The 16,712-nt window shown below is 44.1% G+C and overlaps 1 protein-coding gene across 8 annotated transcripts in view; it reads left to right on the plus strand.

Annotated features, from left to right (window-relative positions):
- CSTPP1 (centriolar satellite-associated tubulin polyglutamylase complex regulator 1) overlaps positions 1-16,712 on the plus strand; it is a 173,628-nt gene that overhangs the window by 34,829 nt on the left and 122,087 nt on the right. For 3 of the 8 annotated variants that reach the window (XM_056526462.1, XM_056526459.1, XM_056526460.1), the window contains exon 2: positions 10,971-11,192. The exons of the other annotated variants lie outside the window; for them this stretch is intronic. Coding sequence is in view for 2 of the 3 variants with exons in the window: in XM_056526459.1 (XP_056382434.1) it covers positions 11,183-11,192 (10 nt within the window). In the remaining variant the exon portion in view is untranslated. The remainder of the gene's footprint in view (positions 1-10,970; positions 11,193-16,712) is intronic. 8 annotated transcript variants of the gene reach the window in all.

Raw genomic sequence — 16,712 nt, forward strand, 5'->3', positions numbered from 1 at the left:
ACTAGACAAGACACATTTCCTTATGTAAGACATCAAATCATTGACAATAAAGGGGTACTCCACTGCAAAACATTTTTTTTTAAATCAACTGATCCCAGAAAGTTAAACAGATTTGTAAATTACTTCTATTTAAAAATCTTAATCCTTCCAGTACTTATCAGCTGCTGTATGCTTCTTTTCTTTTTGGATTTCCTTTCTGTCTGACCACAGTGCTCTCTGCTGACACCTCTGTCTAGGGATGTCCTGATACGGATACTAGTATCGGTATCGGGGCCGATACCCAGCATTTGCATGGTATCCTGGACTCATTTAATGTCCCCGATACCAAGGCCGATACCTGCTGCAGTGTGGCCGTTAAATGCCCCGCTCCGCTGCCCCGTTCTGCTCTCAGCATCCCCATTCTGCTGTCCACATCATGGCGTCCTATAGAGGAGCATGTGACACGCACGTCACTCCACCTCCTCCACTGTGCCCTGCGTAACGCTACTGAGGAAGCAGAGTGACGTGTATGTCACATGATCCTCCATAGGACGTCATGATGCGGACGGGAGAACGGGGCAGCGGAGCGGCAACCGCAGATGAGCAAATACCGTGGGGGCGCTGTCTAGAAGGGGTTCACTGTCTACAGGGCCACCTGCTGTTTACAAGGGGGCACTGTCTACAAGGGGGGGGGGCTGCTGTTTACAAGGAGGCACTTTCAACAAGGGGGGCTTGCTGTTTACAAGGGGGCACTGTCTACAAGGGGGGGGGGAGCGGGGGCTGCTGTTTACAAGGAGGCACTGCCTACAAGGGGGGCCTGCTTTTTACAAGGGGGCACTGTCTACAACGAGGGGGACTGCTGTTTACAAGGGGGCACTATCTACAAGCGGGGGTCTGCTGTTTACAAGGGGGCACTGTCTACAACGAGGGGGACTGCTGTTTACAAGGGGGCACTATCTACAAGGGGGAGCTTCTGTTTACAAGGGGGCATTGTCCACAAGGGGAGGGGGGCTGTTGTTTACAAGGGGGCACTGTCTACAAGGGAGGGGGGCATCTGTTTACAGGGGTGCTGCTACTAATGTCTGCAACTATCTATACTATCTACAAGGGGATACTATCTACTATTAAAGGCAATCTTACAGCAGAGTCACCTGCACTAACTTCAATTTATATGTAGATAGTGCAGGTGACCCGGTTTCTATCGCTGCTCACCATGTGAACATCAGTGCAATCGCTCCAGAGACATCGGTTTTGCCGCCAATGCAAATTCCCTGTTCTGTCCAATGGAGAAGAGAGAAATCTTGGCTCATACTACAGCAGCCGCCACATATCATACGGTAAGCAGCGCCAGAAACCGCGTCACCTTGGTGTCAGATTCCATTTAAAATAAAAGTACTCATAATTGGTATCGGCGAGTACTAGAATTAAAGTATCGGTACTCGTACTCAGTCTTAAAAAAATGGTATCGGGACATCCCTACCTCTGTCCATGCAGGAACTGTCCAGAGCAAGAGAGGTTTTCTATGGGGATTTGCTCCTACTCTGGACAGTTCCTAAAATGGACATAGGTGTCAGCAGAGAGCACTGTGGTACTGTGGTCAGGCAGACAGGAAATTCAAAATGAAAAGAACTTCCTGTGGATCATACAGCAGCTGAAAAGTACAGGAAGGATTAAGATTTTTCAATAGAAGTAATTTACAAATCTGTATAACTTTCTGGCACCAGTTGATTTAAAAGAAATTGTTTTCCTGTGGAGTACCCCTTTAAAGGGAGATTTCACTCTGGGGCAACTAGGAGACGCTGTACAGAATGGACAAAAATGGTGCCAAACCTCAAATCCATGTGCAAATTCTTATTTTATAAGCCGTGGGGCAAAGGGTAAAGAGTAAAACATCACATAGGGTTTACATAAGGTTGGTCTTCTTCCTATACATATTGGCCCTCATTTACTATTGCAAACCCGACATGTTTTGTCGGGTTGTGCGCCAGATTCTGTCACATTGCGCCAGAAATTCTGTCTGCACCAGAATCTGCGCCACAAATTCTGTCTGCGCCAGAATGTGCGCCAGAATTGAAAAAAAACCTACAAACTCTCCATTTTACAAAAAAAAAAAAAAAGAAAAGGAGCGTGGCTGCAGTGAAAAGGGGGCGTGGTCTCTGAAAAGGGGCGTGTTCACAAAAACCTAACATATTTACTGAGGTTTCCACATAAAATGTGGTGGATTTGAGCTGAGGAAAACCAGACAGATCAGAGCAGGTGTAAAAAAAAGGAAAGTGCAGGTAAAGTGGAAAGTGTAGGGAAAGCTTAGTAAATACCGTGGAAAATAAATTGTAGGGAATTAAAACCCACAAAGAAACCTACACAACACTCTTAGTAAATGAGGGCCATTATGATCTAGCCATTTGGTTAGAGTTTCTTAACATGTACACTCCTATGAGTGTTATGTAAAGTGGCATTTAATGTACTGCCAATTGGCCCTAGTACAGACCTGAGCTCTTATTCTTTTCTTCATACAATGTTCTTCATACAATGCATTCGGAAAGTTAGCAGACCCTATCGCTTTTTTACATTTTGTTAGGTCCCAATCATTTGCTACAATAAAAAAAAATGTCGTCCCCCCCTCATCATGCTGCACTCAATATCCTATATTGTGACACTACAAACTTAGCACTGGGGTCCTCTATTTCTCTTGATTGTCTCTGAGATGGCTCTACACCTTGATTGCAGTCACCTGTGGTAAATTCAGATTATGGACAGGGTTTGGAAAGACATAGGGGGACATTAAAGGGGTACTCTGCCGCTAGACATCTTATCCCCTATCCAAAGCATAGGGAATAAGATGTCTGATCGCAGGGGTCCCTCCGCTGGGGACCCCTGCAATCTCGGCTGCGGCACCCCAGGCATCCGGTGCATGGAGCGAACTTCGATCTGTGCTGGATGACTGGCGATGCGGTGCGGAGGCTCGTGAGATCACGGTCACGCCCCGCATGTGAGGTCATGGCCACACGCCCTCAATGCAAGTCTATGGGAGGGGGCGTGATGGCCATCACGCCCCCTCCCATAGACTTGCATTGGGGGGGGGGGGGGTGCAGCCGTGACCTCACGTGCAGGGCGTGACCGTGACCTCACGAGCCTCCGACGCTCTAAACAAACACCGGGTGCAGCAGGGAGATCGTAGGGGTCCCCAGCAGCAGCAGCGATCAGACATCTTATCTCCTATCCTTTGCATAGGAGATAAGATGTCTAAGGGCGGAGTACCCCTTTAATCAAGGTATTTAGAGCCTTTTTTTTTTGCTTACTCCGGACACACAAAAAGTAGGTAAGCAAAAAGTTACTTACAACCTTACCTAAGCAATTTCCAGTTTTTACTTTGCATTGGTTGCGAATTTATAATGCGCGAAAGTCGCACGTAGGCAAAACATTAAGTTGCAAACCCCTTACAAAAAGTCGCAAGTCTGCTCCAGGTTTGACCTGGAGTACAAAACTTAGTTGCAAAAAAGTCTCACAAAAGTCTCAGCTGCAACTTTTTTGTTTTGCTTATGTGCAAATTTATCAACCCCATGTGATAGTATGATAGATATGTAGGACATAAGCAAAACTAAAGAAAAAAAATGCCTTTTTTAGGATTTTATTGAGACACAGATCTGGAGAAGTGTACAAAAAAATTCTGTCTTAAAGGGGTAATTCGGCCCTAAGACATCTTATCCCCTATGCAAACGATAGGGGATAAGATGTGTGATCGTGGGGGTCCTGCCACTGGGGTCCCCCGCAATCTCTCATGCAGCACCCACCTGTCTCAGCTGCACGAAGCGATGATCGCTCCGTGTCTGAAGACTCGCAACCCTGTGGCCAGAGTATCGTAACATCACAACTCCGCCCCCTTGTGACGCCCCGCCCCGCCCCCTCAATGCAAGCCTATGGGAAGGGGCGTGACGGTGAGATTTCGGGGGTCCCCAGCAGCGGGACCCCTGCAATCAGACATCTTATCCCCTATCCTTTGGATAAGGGATAGGATGTCTTAGGGCCGGAGTACCTCTTTAAGGACAACTCTGTGAATGTCTTTGAGTGGTTCAGGCTGAGGCCTGATTTAAAGTATTACATTTCACTCTGGTGGCAGAATATTTTCAAACTTACCAGGCAGTCTCATAGCCCAAGACTTGTCCTGAGGATGTGATTAGATTAATTACCAAAAGTCCCATAGGTTGGCAATGGACTTCTGCAAGGGACCTCTAGGAATCCATCTGATCACATGAGTCTCAGGCTATAAGACTGCCCTAAGAGTTTAAAAATATCCTGCTGCCTGATCAAAATGTGAGTAATGCTTTAACTCAATCCAACATCTCTGGAGACCTGCAAATGTCTATTCGCCAAAGGCCCCAATCCGACCTGACAGAGCATGAGAGGATCTGTAGAGAAGAATGGCAGAAAATCCCCAAATCCAGGTGTGTAAACCTTGTGGCATCATACCCAAGAAGACTGGACGCTGTAAGAATTGCTAAACTCTTGTGTCATTGCCAAATTTTTCCTTTTCAATAAATTAGCAAGGATTTCTAACCTTCTGTTTTCACTTTGTCATTATGGGGTATTAAGTGCAGAATTATTTTTTATTTTATTTACTGTTATCACACATCGCGGACACTCCCCCCTGCTCCCTGAACTAGGCCGAGAGCAGCCATGATGCGTGCGAATATACTGCGCATGCGCGCAGGAACTCGCATGTCGCAGTGTGTCTGCTCGTAGTGGCGGATTGCCGCTCCAAGCAGGCACATCTGAGACACACTTTAGGGGGTCCATCGTTGGCGGATCCGCAGCGTAAAATACGCTGTGGATCCGCCCATGTGAATGAGCCCGTAGAGTGTAAATCGATATGTCATGTTTATAAGGGAATGGTAATGCCTTAGAAATTGCCTTATGCAGTGTTCTAAGAAAAGATGCTCAATAACTGTTATTAAATGGGGAATGCAAGTATTTACTAAAACAGACTTTTCAAGAGAGGCCATACAGTGGGGCAAAAAAGTAATGTCAGCCACCAATTGTGCATGTTCTGCCACTTAAAAAGATGAGAGGCCTGTAATTTTCATCATGAAACCATGAAAGACATAATGAAACAAAAAATCCATAAAATCACATTGTCTAATTTTTTTAAGAATTTATTTGCAAATTATGGTGTAAAATAAGTACTTGGTCACCTACAAACAAGCAAGATTTCTGGTTCTCACAGAATTGTAACTTCTTCTTTAAGAGTCTCCTCTGTCCTCCACTCGTTACCTGTATTAATAGCACCTATTTGAACTTATCAGTATAAAAGACACCTTTCCACAACCTCAAACAGTCACACTCCAAACTCCACTATGACCAAGCTCAAAGAGCTGTCGAAGGACACCAGAAACAAAACTGTAGACCTGCACCAGGCTGGGAATACTGAATCTGCAATAGGCTGGCAGCTTGGTGTGAAGAAATCAACTGTGGGAGCAATTATTAGAAAATGGAAGACATGCAAGACAACTGATAATCTCCCTTGATCTGGGGCTCCACGCAAGATCTCACCCTGTTGTGTCAAAATGATCACAAGAACGGTGAGAAAAATCCCAGAACCACACGGGGGACCTAGTGAATGACCTGCAGAGAGCTGGGACCAAAGTAACAAAGGCTACCATCAGTAACACTCTACGACTCAAATCATGCAGTGCCAGACGTGTTCCCCTGCTTAAGCCAGTACATGTCCGGGCCTGTCTGAAGTTTGCTAGAGAGCATTTGGATGATCCAGAAGAGTATTGGGAGAATGTCATATGGTCAGATGGAACCAAAGTAGAACTTTTTGGTAAAATCTCAACTTGTCGTGTTTGGAGGAGAAAGAATGCTGAGTTGCATCCAAAGAACACCATACCTACTGTGAAGCATAGGGGTGGAAACATCATGCTTTGGGGCTGTTTTTGAGCAAAGGGACCAAGATGACTGATCCATGTAAAGGAAACAATGAATGGGGCCATGTATTGTGAGATTTTGAGTGAAAACCTCCTTCCATCAGCAAGGGCATTGAAGATGAAATGTGGCTGGGTCTTTCAACATGACAATGATCCTAAACACAACACCCTGGCAATGAAGGAGTGGCCTTATAATAAGCATTTCAAGGTCCTGGAGTGGCCTAGCCAGTCTCCAGATCTCAACCCCATAGAAAACCTTTGGAGGGAGTTGAAAGTCCATGTTACCCAGCGGCAGCCCCAAAACATCACTGCTCTAGAGGAGATCTGCATGGAGGAATGGGCCAAAATACCAGAAACAGTGTGTGAAAACCTTATGAAGACTTACAGAAAACTTTTAACTCTGTCATTGCCAACAAAGGGGATATAACAAAGTATTGAGATTAACTTTTTGTTATTGACCAAATACTTGTTTTCCACCATAATTTGCAAATAAATTCTTTATTTTATGTCTCTCATAGTTGAGGTATACGGTAATTATGATGAAAATTACAGGCCTCTCTCATCTTTTTAATTGGAAGAACTTGCACAATTGGTGGCTGACTAAATACTTTTTTGCCCCACTGTATATTCTCATTATTATTGTTGTGGTTCATGCTGTATTTTACTTATGGCACGGTGAAACAAATGTATGTACAGTATATCTAATCTCTTGCAGTAACTCCGCGAAACCTGATCTGCTGTGAAGAGAAAGAGATATGGAACAAGCCAGTTAGGTATGATAGCTTGCTAATGCTCTGATATCCAGCATGGATGGGGTCAGCAGCGCTCCAGGCCATGTCCTGCCCGACTAAGCACTGTTTGTATTCCTCTTTTAGAGTGTTTATTTCCAGGTCGTGTGTGATCTAAAATAGCCCTGTGTCAGCGAGGGTTCCAGCAGCATGTGTGTGACAGCCGTGCATTCCTCACATCACAGGTCAGCAACCACAGCCCTGGCCTCCTGTGGACCAGCAGTCCGCAAATCCAGCCGAGACCCACCAGGCATGTGGAGTGGGAGGATCAGCTTCAATGGGGTGTGCTAGACTTCTAGCCATTTTTTATTTGTTTTACTGTTATATAAGAGGACACGGCTCCGTATTTATACTCGTAGATGAGCACACTTTATACCAGAGTCTAGAGAATTTCTTATTATTTTATTAGATATGCCTTAACTATGGGGATCCAAAGAGCCCCAAATAGATTTTCTAGTATCCATTCTCAACAGAGAGCTTGCCATTGGGGCTTGGGACTGTGTGCAGGGTGTATCATTCACTACAAATGAGGGTGGTCACTCAAGACCACTACCTAATAGCCTGGGCATGTGTAGCTGGGACTCCTAGTCCAACAAAAGTTTTGGAACACAGAGCTCTCTGCTGACATCACGAGCACAGTGCTCTCTGCTGACATCTCTGTCCATTTTAAGAACTGTCCAGAGTAGGAGAAAATCCCCCTAGAAAACATATGCTGCTCTGGACAGTTCCTAAAATGGACAGAGATGTCAGCAGAGAGCACTGTGCTCGTGATGTCAGCAGAGGGCATTGTGTTTCAAATAGGAAATCCTTTCTTCTGTAGTATTCAGCAGCTAATAAGTACTGGAAGGATTAAGATTTTTTAATAGAAGTAATTTACAAAACTGTTTCACTTTCTGGCACCAGTTGATTTAAAAAAAAAATAAATAAATAAATAAAGTTTTCCACTGGAGTACCCCTTTTCATGCAGGTGGCTATTTTATTGCTCCATACAATCTAAAGCTAGCTTGATATGTTAGATATTTGTCAGCTGAACCTAGCAATTTTGGTGTATGTTATGTATGTGTGTGGTGTGTGTCCCTGAGGGCAGATGTCAGAAGGATCAGGCATGTTGAAATTTACCAGACAGAATTTTTTGGTCTCGGGGAGATAATCCACTTTTAGGGTAGAGTCACGCACAGGGAATTGGCTGCATTTTTGACGCTGTGTAAACGCTGCCGGCAGTCACAGAGCAATAGATAGTTGGCTTCAGAAGAACCTGGCTCAGCGGCGCTGATCGCCCAGACAGGTGAATAGGTAAAAGAGGATTTATTGACCAGAATGCAACACGTTTCGCTGCGCAGCGAAACGCGTTGCATTCTGGTCAATAAATCCTCTTTTACCTATTCACCTGTCTGGTCGATCAGCGCTGCTGGGCCGGGTTCTTCTAAAGCCAACTATCTATTGCCGTACACTTTCCGGAGGGCAGCAGACGCCCTATCTTATGTACCATTACCATTGTTGTGTATGTGGCTACATAACCACCCCGGGTGAGCAGCTAATTTATATACTAATCTCACTCTCAGGGTTAAACAATGCTACTCTATGGAGCGCTTACTTCCTTATCTCTAGGCAGTCGCAGAGTGATCTCCCTGTAGCTCTGTGTGTCCGCTGGTAGCGGCGGATTTTATGTCGGCAGTCACAAGCTGATACACACAGCTACCCAGCCGCAGAAGGGAGCTTGCTTTGCAGTTGCTCTGTAAATGCCGGCAGCGCTTCCGCAGTGTATTTGGAGCTGCAGAGGCGCTGCCGGCAGTCAGAAAGTGACTGCAGAGTGAGCTGTGTGTGACCCTACCCTTCGAGTTGCCTGGCAGTGGCTGTCTTCCCTCTCCCCATTAAAAACATGTATGATTAGAGCAGCCAACCATTCAGGTGTATAGGAGGATTGGTGGCGATAGCTGTTGGCCAAACAAGCATTCTACTGTGTAGGGCCAGTTTCCAGGATTTTTCTTCAGCCTTTGAGCCCATGAGCCCAAGTTAGAAAACTATATAATGTGCTTTTATTGCCTCCATGCGCCGCTTTGTTCCATTTTATGCACGGGACCCACACCCAGAAGTTTTTATTTTACTGTTGTCTCTGACTTTTCCCAACATTCAATGTGGCCAGTGACAATATGTCATAAGTCACATGGTGCCAAGCCATGCCCCCTGGAGGCTATGGGGGAGATTTATCAAAACCAGTGCAGAGGAAAAGTTGTCCAGTTGCCCATAGCAACCAATCAGATCGCTGCTTTCATTTTCCAGAGGCCTTTTCAAACATGAAAGCAGTGATCTGATTGGTTGCTATGGGTAACTGGTCTACTTTTCCTATTCATAGAAGATTTTGATAAATCTCCACCTATGTGACTTATGACATATTGGGGGATATTTATCAAAGCTGTCTATGTCCCGCATCAATATAGACCAAACTACAGAGGGTTAGGCCGGTCTATTGTGCGCCTAATGTATCAAAAGGCACACCGCTTTTGATAAATTCTGTGCACGGACTTCGGGATCTATGCTTTAGACTGTATTTAAAGGGGTACTCCGGCACTTAGACATCTTATCCCCTATCCAAAGGATATGATGCCTTATCGCGGGGGTCCCGCCACTGGGGACCCCCATGGTCTTGCACGCCACACCCTGTTAGAATCAGTCCCTGGAGTTCCATGTTTTCTCCGGGTCTGATTACTGGCGATCACGGGGACAGAGCATAGTGATGTCATGGCTCCGCCCCGTGTGACATCACGCTCCGCCCCCTCAATGCAAGCTTACGGGAGGGGGCGTGACAGCTGTCACGCCCCCTCTCGTAAGCTTGCATTGAGGGGGCGGAGCGTGACATCACAAGGGGGCGGAGCCGTGACGTCACTATGCTCCGTCCTCGTAGTCGAGATGGACTCAGCCTGAGGACCTCCAGCGGTTCCGGAAGGCGCTAAAGGTGAGTGCTGCATAGTAGATCCTGGGGGTCCCCAGCGGCGGGACCCCCCGCGATATGACATAGGGGATAAGATGTCTAGGGGCAGAGTACCCCTTCAAACCTGCTCCAGCATGGTCTGACATTTCAGCGTACTTTCAGCCGATGCGACTTGTTGCTGAAAAGTCGCTTTTGATAAATTCAGCACCAATACATTTTTCTGTCTAAAATAGACTAGAATGCATCATGTACTAAAAATCCTCTATAGCAAAAGTCGCAGAAAAGTCGCACATATTTAGACTGCGACTTTCTGTGGGACAAATTTAGACAGGAAAAACCAGTCTAAATCCTTTGATAAATATCCCCCATTGTCTTTGGCCTCATAAAATGCTGGAAAGGAGACAACTGTAAAATTAAATGACTTGTACTACTTCACTTCCGGGTGCGGGTCCCATGCATGAAAGCAGAACAGAGCGACGCATGCATGGAGGTAATCAAAGCGTATTACACAGTGTCATAACTTGGGCTCAAAGGCTGAAGAAAGAAAAAAAATCTGCAATACCCCTTTAAATTTTACATAAATAGTGCTGAATTGTGTGGCTTTTACTGTATCTCTTTGTGACAAAAGTATTCTCTAGAAACATTGCTTGTAGGGAGAATAGGTTAGTACATAAGGTACATGTGTCTAGAGAGCATAGAGACCTTGCAGCCCCATACCAAGCAGTGATATGGCCTCCTGGTGCTGTGACTTAAAGGGGTACTCCACCCCTAGACATCTTATCCCCTATCCAAAGGATAGGGGATAAAATGTCTGATCGCGGGGGTCCCGCCGCTGGGGACCCCTGCAATCTCAGCTGCTCCCATAGACTTGCATTGAGGGGATGGGGCGTGACGTCACACGGGGGCGGAGTCGTGATGTCACGAACTTCCGTTCCCGTGGTTGGGACCCAGACCCTCCAGCGCTTCCGGACAAGAAACAGGTGGGTGCCGCATGCTATAATGCGGGGGTCCCCAGCGGCGGGACCCCCGCGATCAGACATCTTATCCCCTATCCTTTTTATAGGGGATAAGATGTCTAGGGGTGGAGTACCCCTTTAAAGACTTATGCTTAGTAGAATGTAATGGGCAATTTAGCTCAAGATTGTGTCTGATAGTTGGATCCTTGGGGCTACTATGGTAATTTCTTGATGGGGATTCCTTTGTTTGAGACACTGAGTGTTCATATTATAATAATAATGTTTTTCTCTATGTTTGTTTCATAACCTGGGGTAAATCATGTCCTATTGATGCCATGTTGTAGGAATTCTATAGCAGGCCTATTTTTAGTCTACACTTTTGTTAATTACACAGGACGTTATTGTGACTGAGGAAAAGAATAAAAAGACACTTCTCCTAATGTCTTAAGACTCCCACGGATCTTCTCAACTTTCACTGCCTGCTGGAGAATAACAAATGTTCACAGAATGTGGCGGACATCTCGGATAGGGAAGGTGACCACACACAGTCATTTTGTTGGCCTTTCCAGGTCATTTTTCAGCCAGACTGTGTAAATCCCAAGCTTCATGAATCAAGGTCTGAATTTAGCAGGCAGGACTAATGAATAAATTGCTATTGTAATCCATGATATTATTAATGTGCAATATGTGGGGAAAATATTCCGACTTTATTTGGAGGTCTTTCTTCTTATAAAACATTCTTTGATATATACTTTGTGGTAACATTTTAAAACCCTGAATGATGGGGCTCAGGGATGTGGAAATCCTCTAGCCCAACACCCCGGACATGCAGTTCTGGGCACCGGGCAGGTGAATTTTTCATACATTTAGCCCTGCTTCGGGCAAGCAGGGCCGGAAAGACTTTCCCCTTTGATTTTATGACGCCGGTGCTCAGGGTGTATGGAGCGGGCTTCTGACTCGAGCCCGGTCCATACCTGGCGGCCGCCAGCTGATTCCTGTAGGGCTGCAGCTGGCTATTAACCCTTTAGATCGTCTAAAGGGATCTTTTTAACCATCCCTAGTGGTCGTAGTGCAATAACGGGGGAACGATCCACAACCTCTCATCCTATGGCTGTCGTGGATCTGAATTTGATTGAGCTTGCCTGAAATTACACAGCATACAAAATTGCTCATGTCTCTGGATTTCCCAGGTTGCAGTGCGTCAAGACCTGACATCACTAGTCAGTTGTGCAAATTGAGCCAGTCCTCCTTCAATGCGGGGAGTGAGAGAGAGAGATAATTTTGCAACAGCTGTAGGCACCCTGATTAGAAAATACTGATCTTTTGAGCTTATTTGTGCTGCAATGAGTGGGGTGACTGGTGTGTGAGAAGGAGGAATGTAACTTCACACTTACTAGCATGGAACTATGGGATGTGTAGCTTAAGAGACCAAACTCCAACAGGAAATACCCTGATAGCCTGGCAGGTATGTACTAAAATCACCTTATGGTGGATAACCCCTTTAAGGACCGAGGGTGTACCTGTACGCCCTGGTCCCGTTACCAGTGTTTGAAGCATGCTCCCGAGCTACTATAGATGTGATAAGGGCACTAACAAACACATGGTCTTAGCAGTGACCCGAAAAACGATGCTGCAGAAATGGATAGACCCAATTGCTTGAATGGATTGGGTTAAAGGGGTACTCTGGTGGAAAACATTTTTTTTTAAATCAACTGGTGTCAGGAACTGGCCAGAGCAGGAGCAAATCCCCATAGCAAACCTATCCAGTTCTGAACAGTTCCTGACATGGACAGAGGTGTCAGCAGAGAGCACTGTGGACAGACAGAAAAGAAATTCAAAAAAGAAAAGAACTTCCTCTGTAGTATACAGCAGCTGATAAGTACTGGAAGGACTAACATTTTTAAATAGAAGTCATTTACAAATTTGTTTAACTTTCTGGCACCACTTGATTTAAAACAAAAATTATTTTCCACTGCAGTACTCATTTAACCCCTTAACGATGCAGGGCGTAAATGTTCGTCCTGGTGATGTGGTACTTAACGCACCAGGACGTACATTTACGTCCTGAGCATAACCATGGGCATCGGAGCGATGCCGGCATCATGTGCGGCAGGTCCCAGCTGTGGATCACAACCAGGGACCCGCCGGTAATGGCGGACACCCGCGATCCCGCGGATGTCCGCCATTAACCCCTCAGATGCCGTGATCAATACAGATCACGGCATCTGCAGCATCGCGGTCACTTAACAGGATTATCGGATCGCCCGCAGCGCTGCCGCGGTGATCCGATCATCCTGCACGGCAGACGGAGGTCCACTCACCTGCCTCCGCTGTCTTCCGGGAGTCTTCTGCTCTGATCTGCCTTCCCGCAGACCAGAGCAGAAGATGACCGATAACCCTGATCAGTGCTGTGTCCTATACATAGCACGGAACAGGATTAGCAATCGAATGGTTGCTATAAATAGTCCCCTATGGGGACTATAAGAGTGTAAAAATAAAAGTAAAAAAAGTAAAAAAAATGTGAAAAACTCCCTCCCCCAATAAAAACGTAAATTGTCCCATTTTCCCTATTTTACCCCCAAAAAGTGTAAAAAAAAATTATTTTGTATACATATTTGGTATCGCCGCGTGCGTAAATATCCATACTATTAAAATAAAATTTAAATGACCCCGTACGGTGAACGGCGTGAACGTAAAAAAAAAAATCCAAAATAGCTGCTTTTTTATAACATTTTATTCCCAAAAAATTTTTATAAAAAATTTTATAAAAGTTTTGTATAAGCAATATGGTATTAATAAAAAGTACAGATCACGGTGCAAAAAATGAGCCCTCATACCGCCGCTTATACGGAAAAATGAAAAAGTTATAGGTCTTCAAAATAGGGGGATTTTAAAGGTACTAATTTGGTTAAAAAGTTTGCGATTTTTTTTTTAAGCGCAACAGTAATAGAAAAGTGTATAGTCATGGGTATCATTTTAATCGTATTGACCCAGAGAATAAAAAACACATGTCACTTTTACCATAAATTGTACGGCGTGAAAACAAAACCTTCCAAAATTTGCAAAATTGCGATTTTCTTTTTAATTTCCCCACACAAATAGTATTTTTTTGGTTGCGCCATACATTTTATGGTAAAGTGAGTGATGGCATTACAACGGACAACTGGTCACGCAAAAAATAAGCCCTCATACTAGTCTGTGGATGAAAATATAAAAGAGTTATTATTTTTTGAAGGGGAGGAGGAAAAAACGAAAACGTAAAAATAAAATTGTCTGAGTCCTTTAAGGTCCAAATGGGCTGATTCCTTAAGGGGTTAAATGGGTACTCCAGCCCTAAGACATCATATCCTTGCAATCTTTCATGCAGCACCCTGCTATCATCAGCCTCCGGAGCGAACATCGCTCCGGGTCTGATGACTCGCGATCACAGGGCCAGAGTATGCCCCCCCCCCCGTATGACATCAAGTTCCGCCCCCTCTATTCAAGCCTATGATCGTGATTCATCAGACCCGGAGCGATGTTCGCTCCGGAAGCTGATGATAGCAGGGTGCTGCATGAAAGATTGCAGGGATCCCAAGCGGCGGGACCCCCACTATCAGGCATCTTATCCCCTATCCTTTGGATCCTGGTACCTTGAGCACGATGTTGGGTGCCCAACCCCCTATGTAGCTCCTTAGGAGTGCCTGTTTCTGGACTGCTCGTGTATCTGAGGATATTTTCCTTTCCCTTTCCCCCTCTTTCCCTTTCCTATTCCTACTTTTTTATGTTTATTCCCAGGTCGTGCCTACGGATAGTTCTACCTCTGGATTACAGTCCAACTGCTATGCACAATATCTGGTTTCTTGCCGGACACTATGGATCTGAACATTCCATTTCTGTATCTACCATGCCTCTTGCAGACCTGATACCTAATACCTTTGTGACATCCATATTGGTACTTTTCAATGAGATTGCTGCTTCACTCATAATTAACTCAGTGCTGTGGATCTAGTGTTTTTTCATTTAAAAACATTTTTTTTAGATATTTTTTGCAACCATAAAAAGTAAGTAAAAGGAACAAAACTGAAAATCACCTGTATACAAATCATACAAAAAAAATAAGTAACATAAGTAAAAAAAAATTAAAAAAACTCTAAAAGGAAGACAAAAGAATAGCTTTCCCCTGGCTTCCCTTTAAAATAAGCTATAGAACCAAACCAATAGCAAACAAGTGTAGTGATAAGATAAAAATTGTACATACTTTTTGAGCAAAAAGGTCATTGTGCAGAATTATGAGACCTTTGGATTGCTTTCGCCTCACTCACAGAGTGGGAGGAGTGACAGATAACGGATAGAGCATGACTTCGCGTGAAGGTGACATGGATGTCCCATTTGCCCAATTTAGGGCAGTTTACACTTGATAGCTAAGAGCTGGTATATATTTCAGGGAGAGCACACAGGCAGCTTGATGTGGAGGGATTTATGTAGAGGCACACCTCTCTACATAAACCCTGTGAGGCTGTGCGCTGGCAGGGCACTCATTTAGATTGGCATCGGAGATGATAAATGCCCCCATTGTATTTACCAAATTTTTAACAGAATTTGTATTAATTTCTTTGTAAAAAATGTTTCCATTCTTTGAAAATTAATAAACTTGTTAGTGGCAAATTTAAGCTACCACCCATTTCTTGTGTGAAAATAGGGTGCTTGTACACTGTCAGTTTTTTTAAGGTTTCTTAATGCCAAAAAAACAGATGTAGATCATTTAAAGTGGTGTCCACATCACAACACACACCATCTATCCACAGGGGATGAGTGTCTGATAGTTGGGATTTGGACCACTGGGACCACCACCGTTCATGAGAGCAGGGGTCCTCTCTCACCCTGGGTTAAGAAAAGACATTCTATGAGTCAGACAAAGATAGCAAGGTATGTACCATTGGCCTTTTCTGTATTGATATGGTATGATAGAGGATAATTTTGGTAGTGAGGGGACCACTCTCTTATAAACTTCTGTAAAGCTGTAATCTAAACAGCCATTCCAATTTATCTTTCTGTCAAATGTATAATACTCTTCTTAACCTTTTGGTTTTCTAAAATTACATAATATGGAACCATATGTTTTGAAATAAAGACATTAATAACAGGTGCAATACATATATATATATATATATATATATATATATATATATATCATAGAAATCCATATCATCTCTGTCTTTCTGCAGATTGCTGTAAAATTAAGATGAGTATTCTATAAAAATATTTAAAGCAGAAAACCTCTTTGACAGCTGAGGCAGAGCGCTGGTTTGGTAATGGGTTTTGGAATAGGATCTGAATGCGGCCCGGTTAGTAACGCTGAACAGGCTCCGTTAATCTTTACTTCCTCAAATAATATTTCAGCTCCTTGGCTGTCAAGAGGTGGGAACCTTTCCTAAAGAAAGACGACTTAAAAGAAAATACAGAAGGGAAATGTGAGGAGCTAAAACATGACTCAAAGGCATTGCTTCCCCTGCCCATATGTATGAAGCATTGAGCTATGTGCCGGCTGAGGATTACATTTCACAGGAAGGTCACAGCTGAAGCTCAGGCCTGGATCAGACCCAGTGATGTAAATTTCCTTCATGCTGGGGCAGTGACGGGCTATGCCCTGTGGTTATTCCTATCGCACATTGGCTTATATCACAAAGACCATCAACTATATAGAGGCATTGTGCTTCTGGGTTCTGTTGAACATGCCGTAGATTATGTACATGCCAAGAGTGACTGGAGGCACCAAGAATTGGCTATGAGCAGATTAGTTTTTCAGTAGGCAAAGATATTTTCTAGTGCAGCGATAATTTTCCCATGGGAAAATCCTTTGTATGACAAAAAAACTTATGATCCATATTTAGGTGTTTCATACTTTCACTTACCCTGATTGTGCAACTAGTGGAATGGTTTTCCAGTTCTTTGCAACACCCCACCCCTTCATATAAAAAAAATTAAATAATTATGATTATTATAATTATACAAACAAAAGATGCCAAATATAAGGGATCCTACGCTCATACCATAGAACAACAAGAGAAAAATAGACGTATGTAGATCAAATGGTTAAATGTTATTAAACATGAATGCATTAGGACATAACATTTAAAATGACTAAAAGATATAA

The sequence above is a fragment of the Hyla sarda genome, chromosome 6 (genome assembly GCF_029499605.1).
Source record: "Hyla sarda isolate aHylSar1 chromosome 6, aHylSar1.hap1, whole genome shotgun sequence".
Taxonomy (NCBI): domain Eukaryota; kingdom Metazoa; phylum Chordata; class Amphibia; order Anura; family Hylidae; genus Hyla; species Hyla sarda.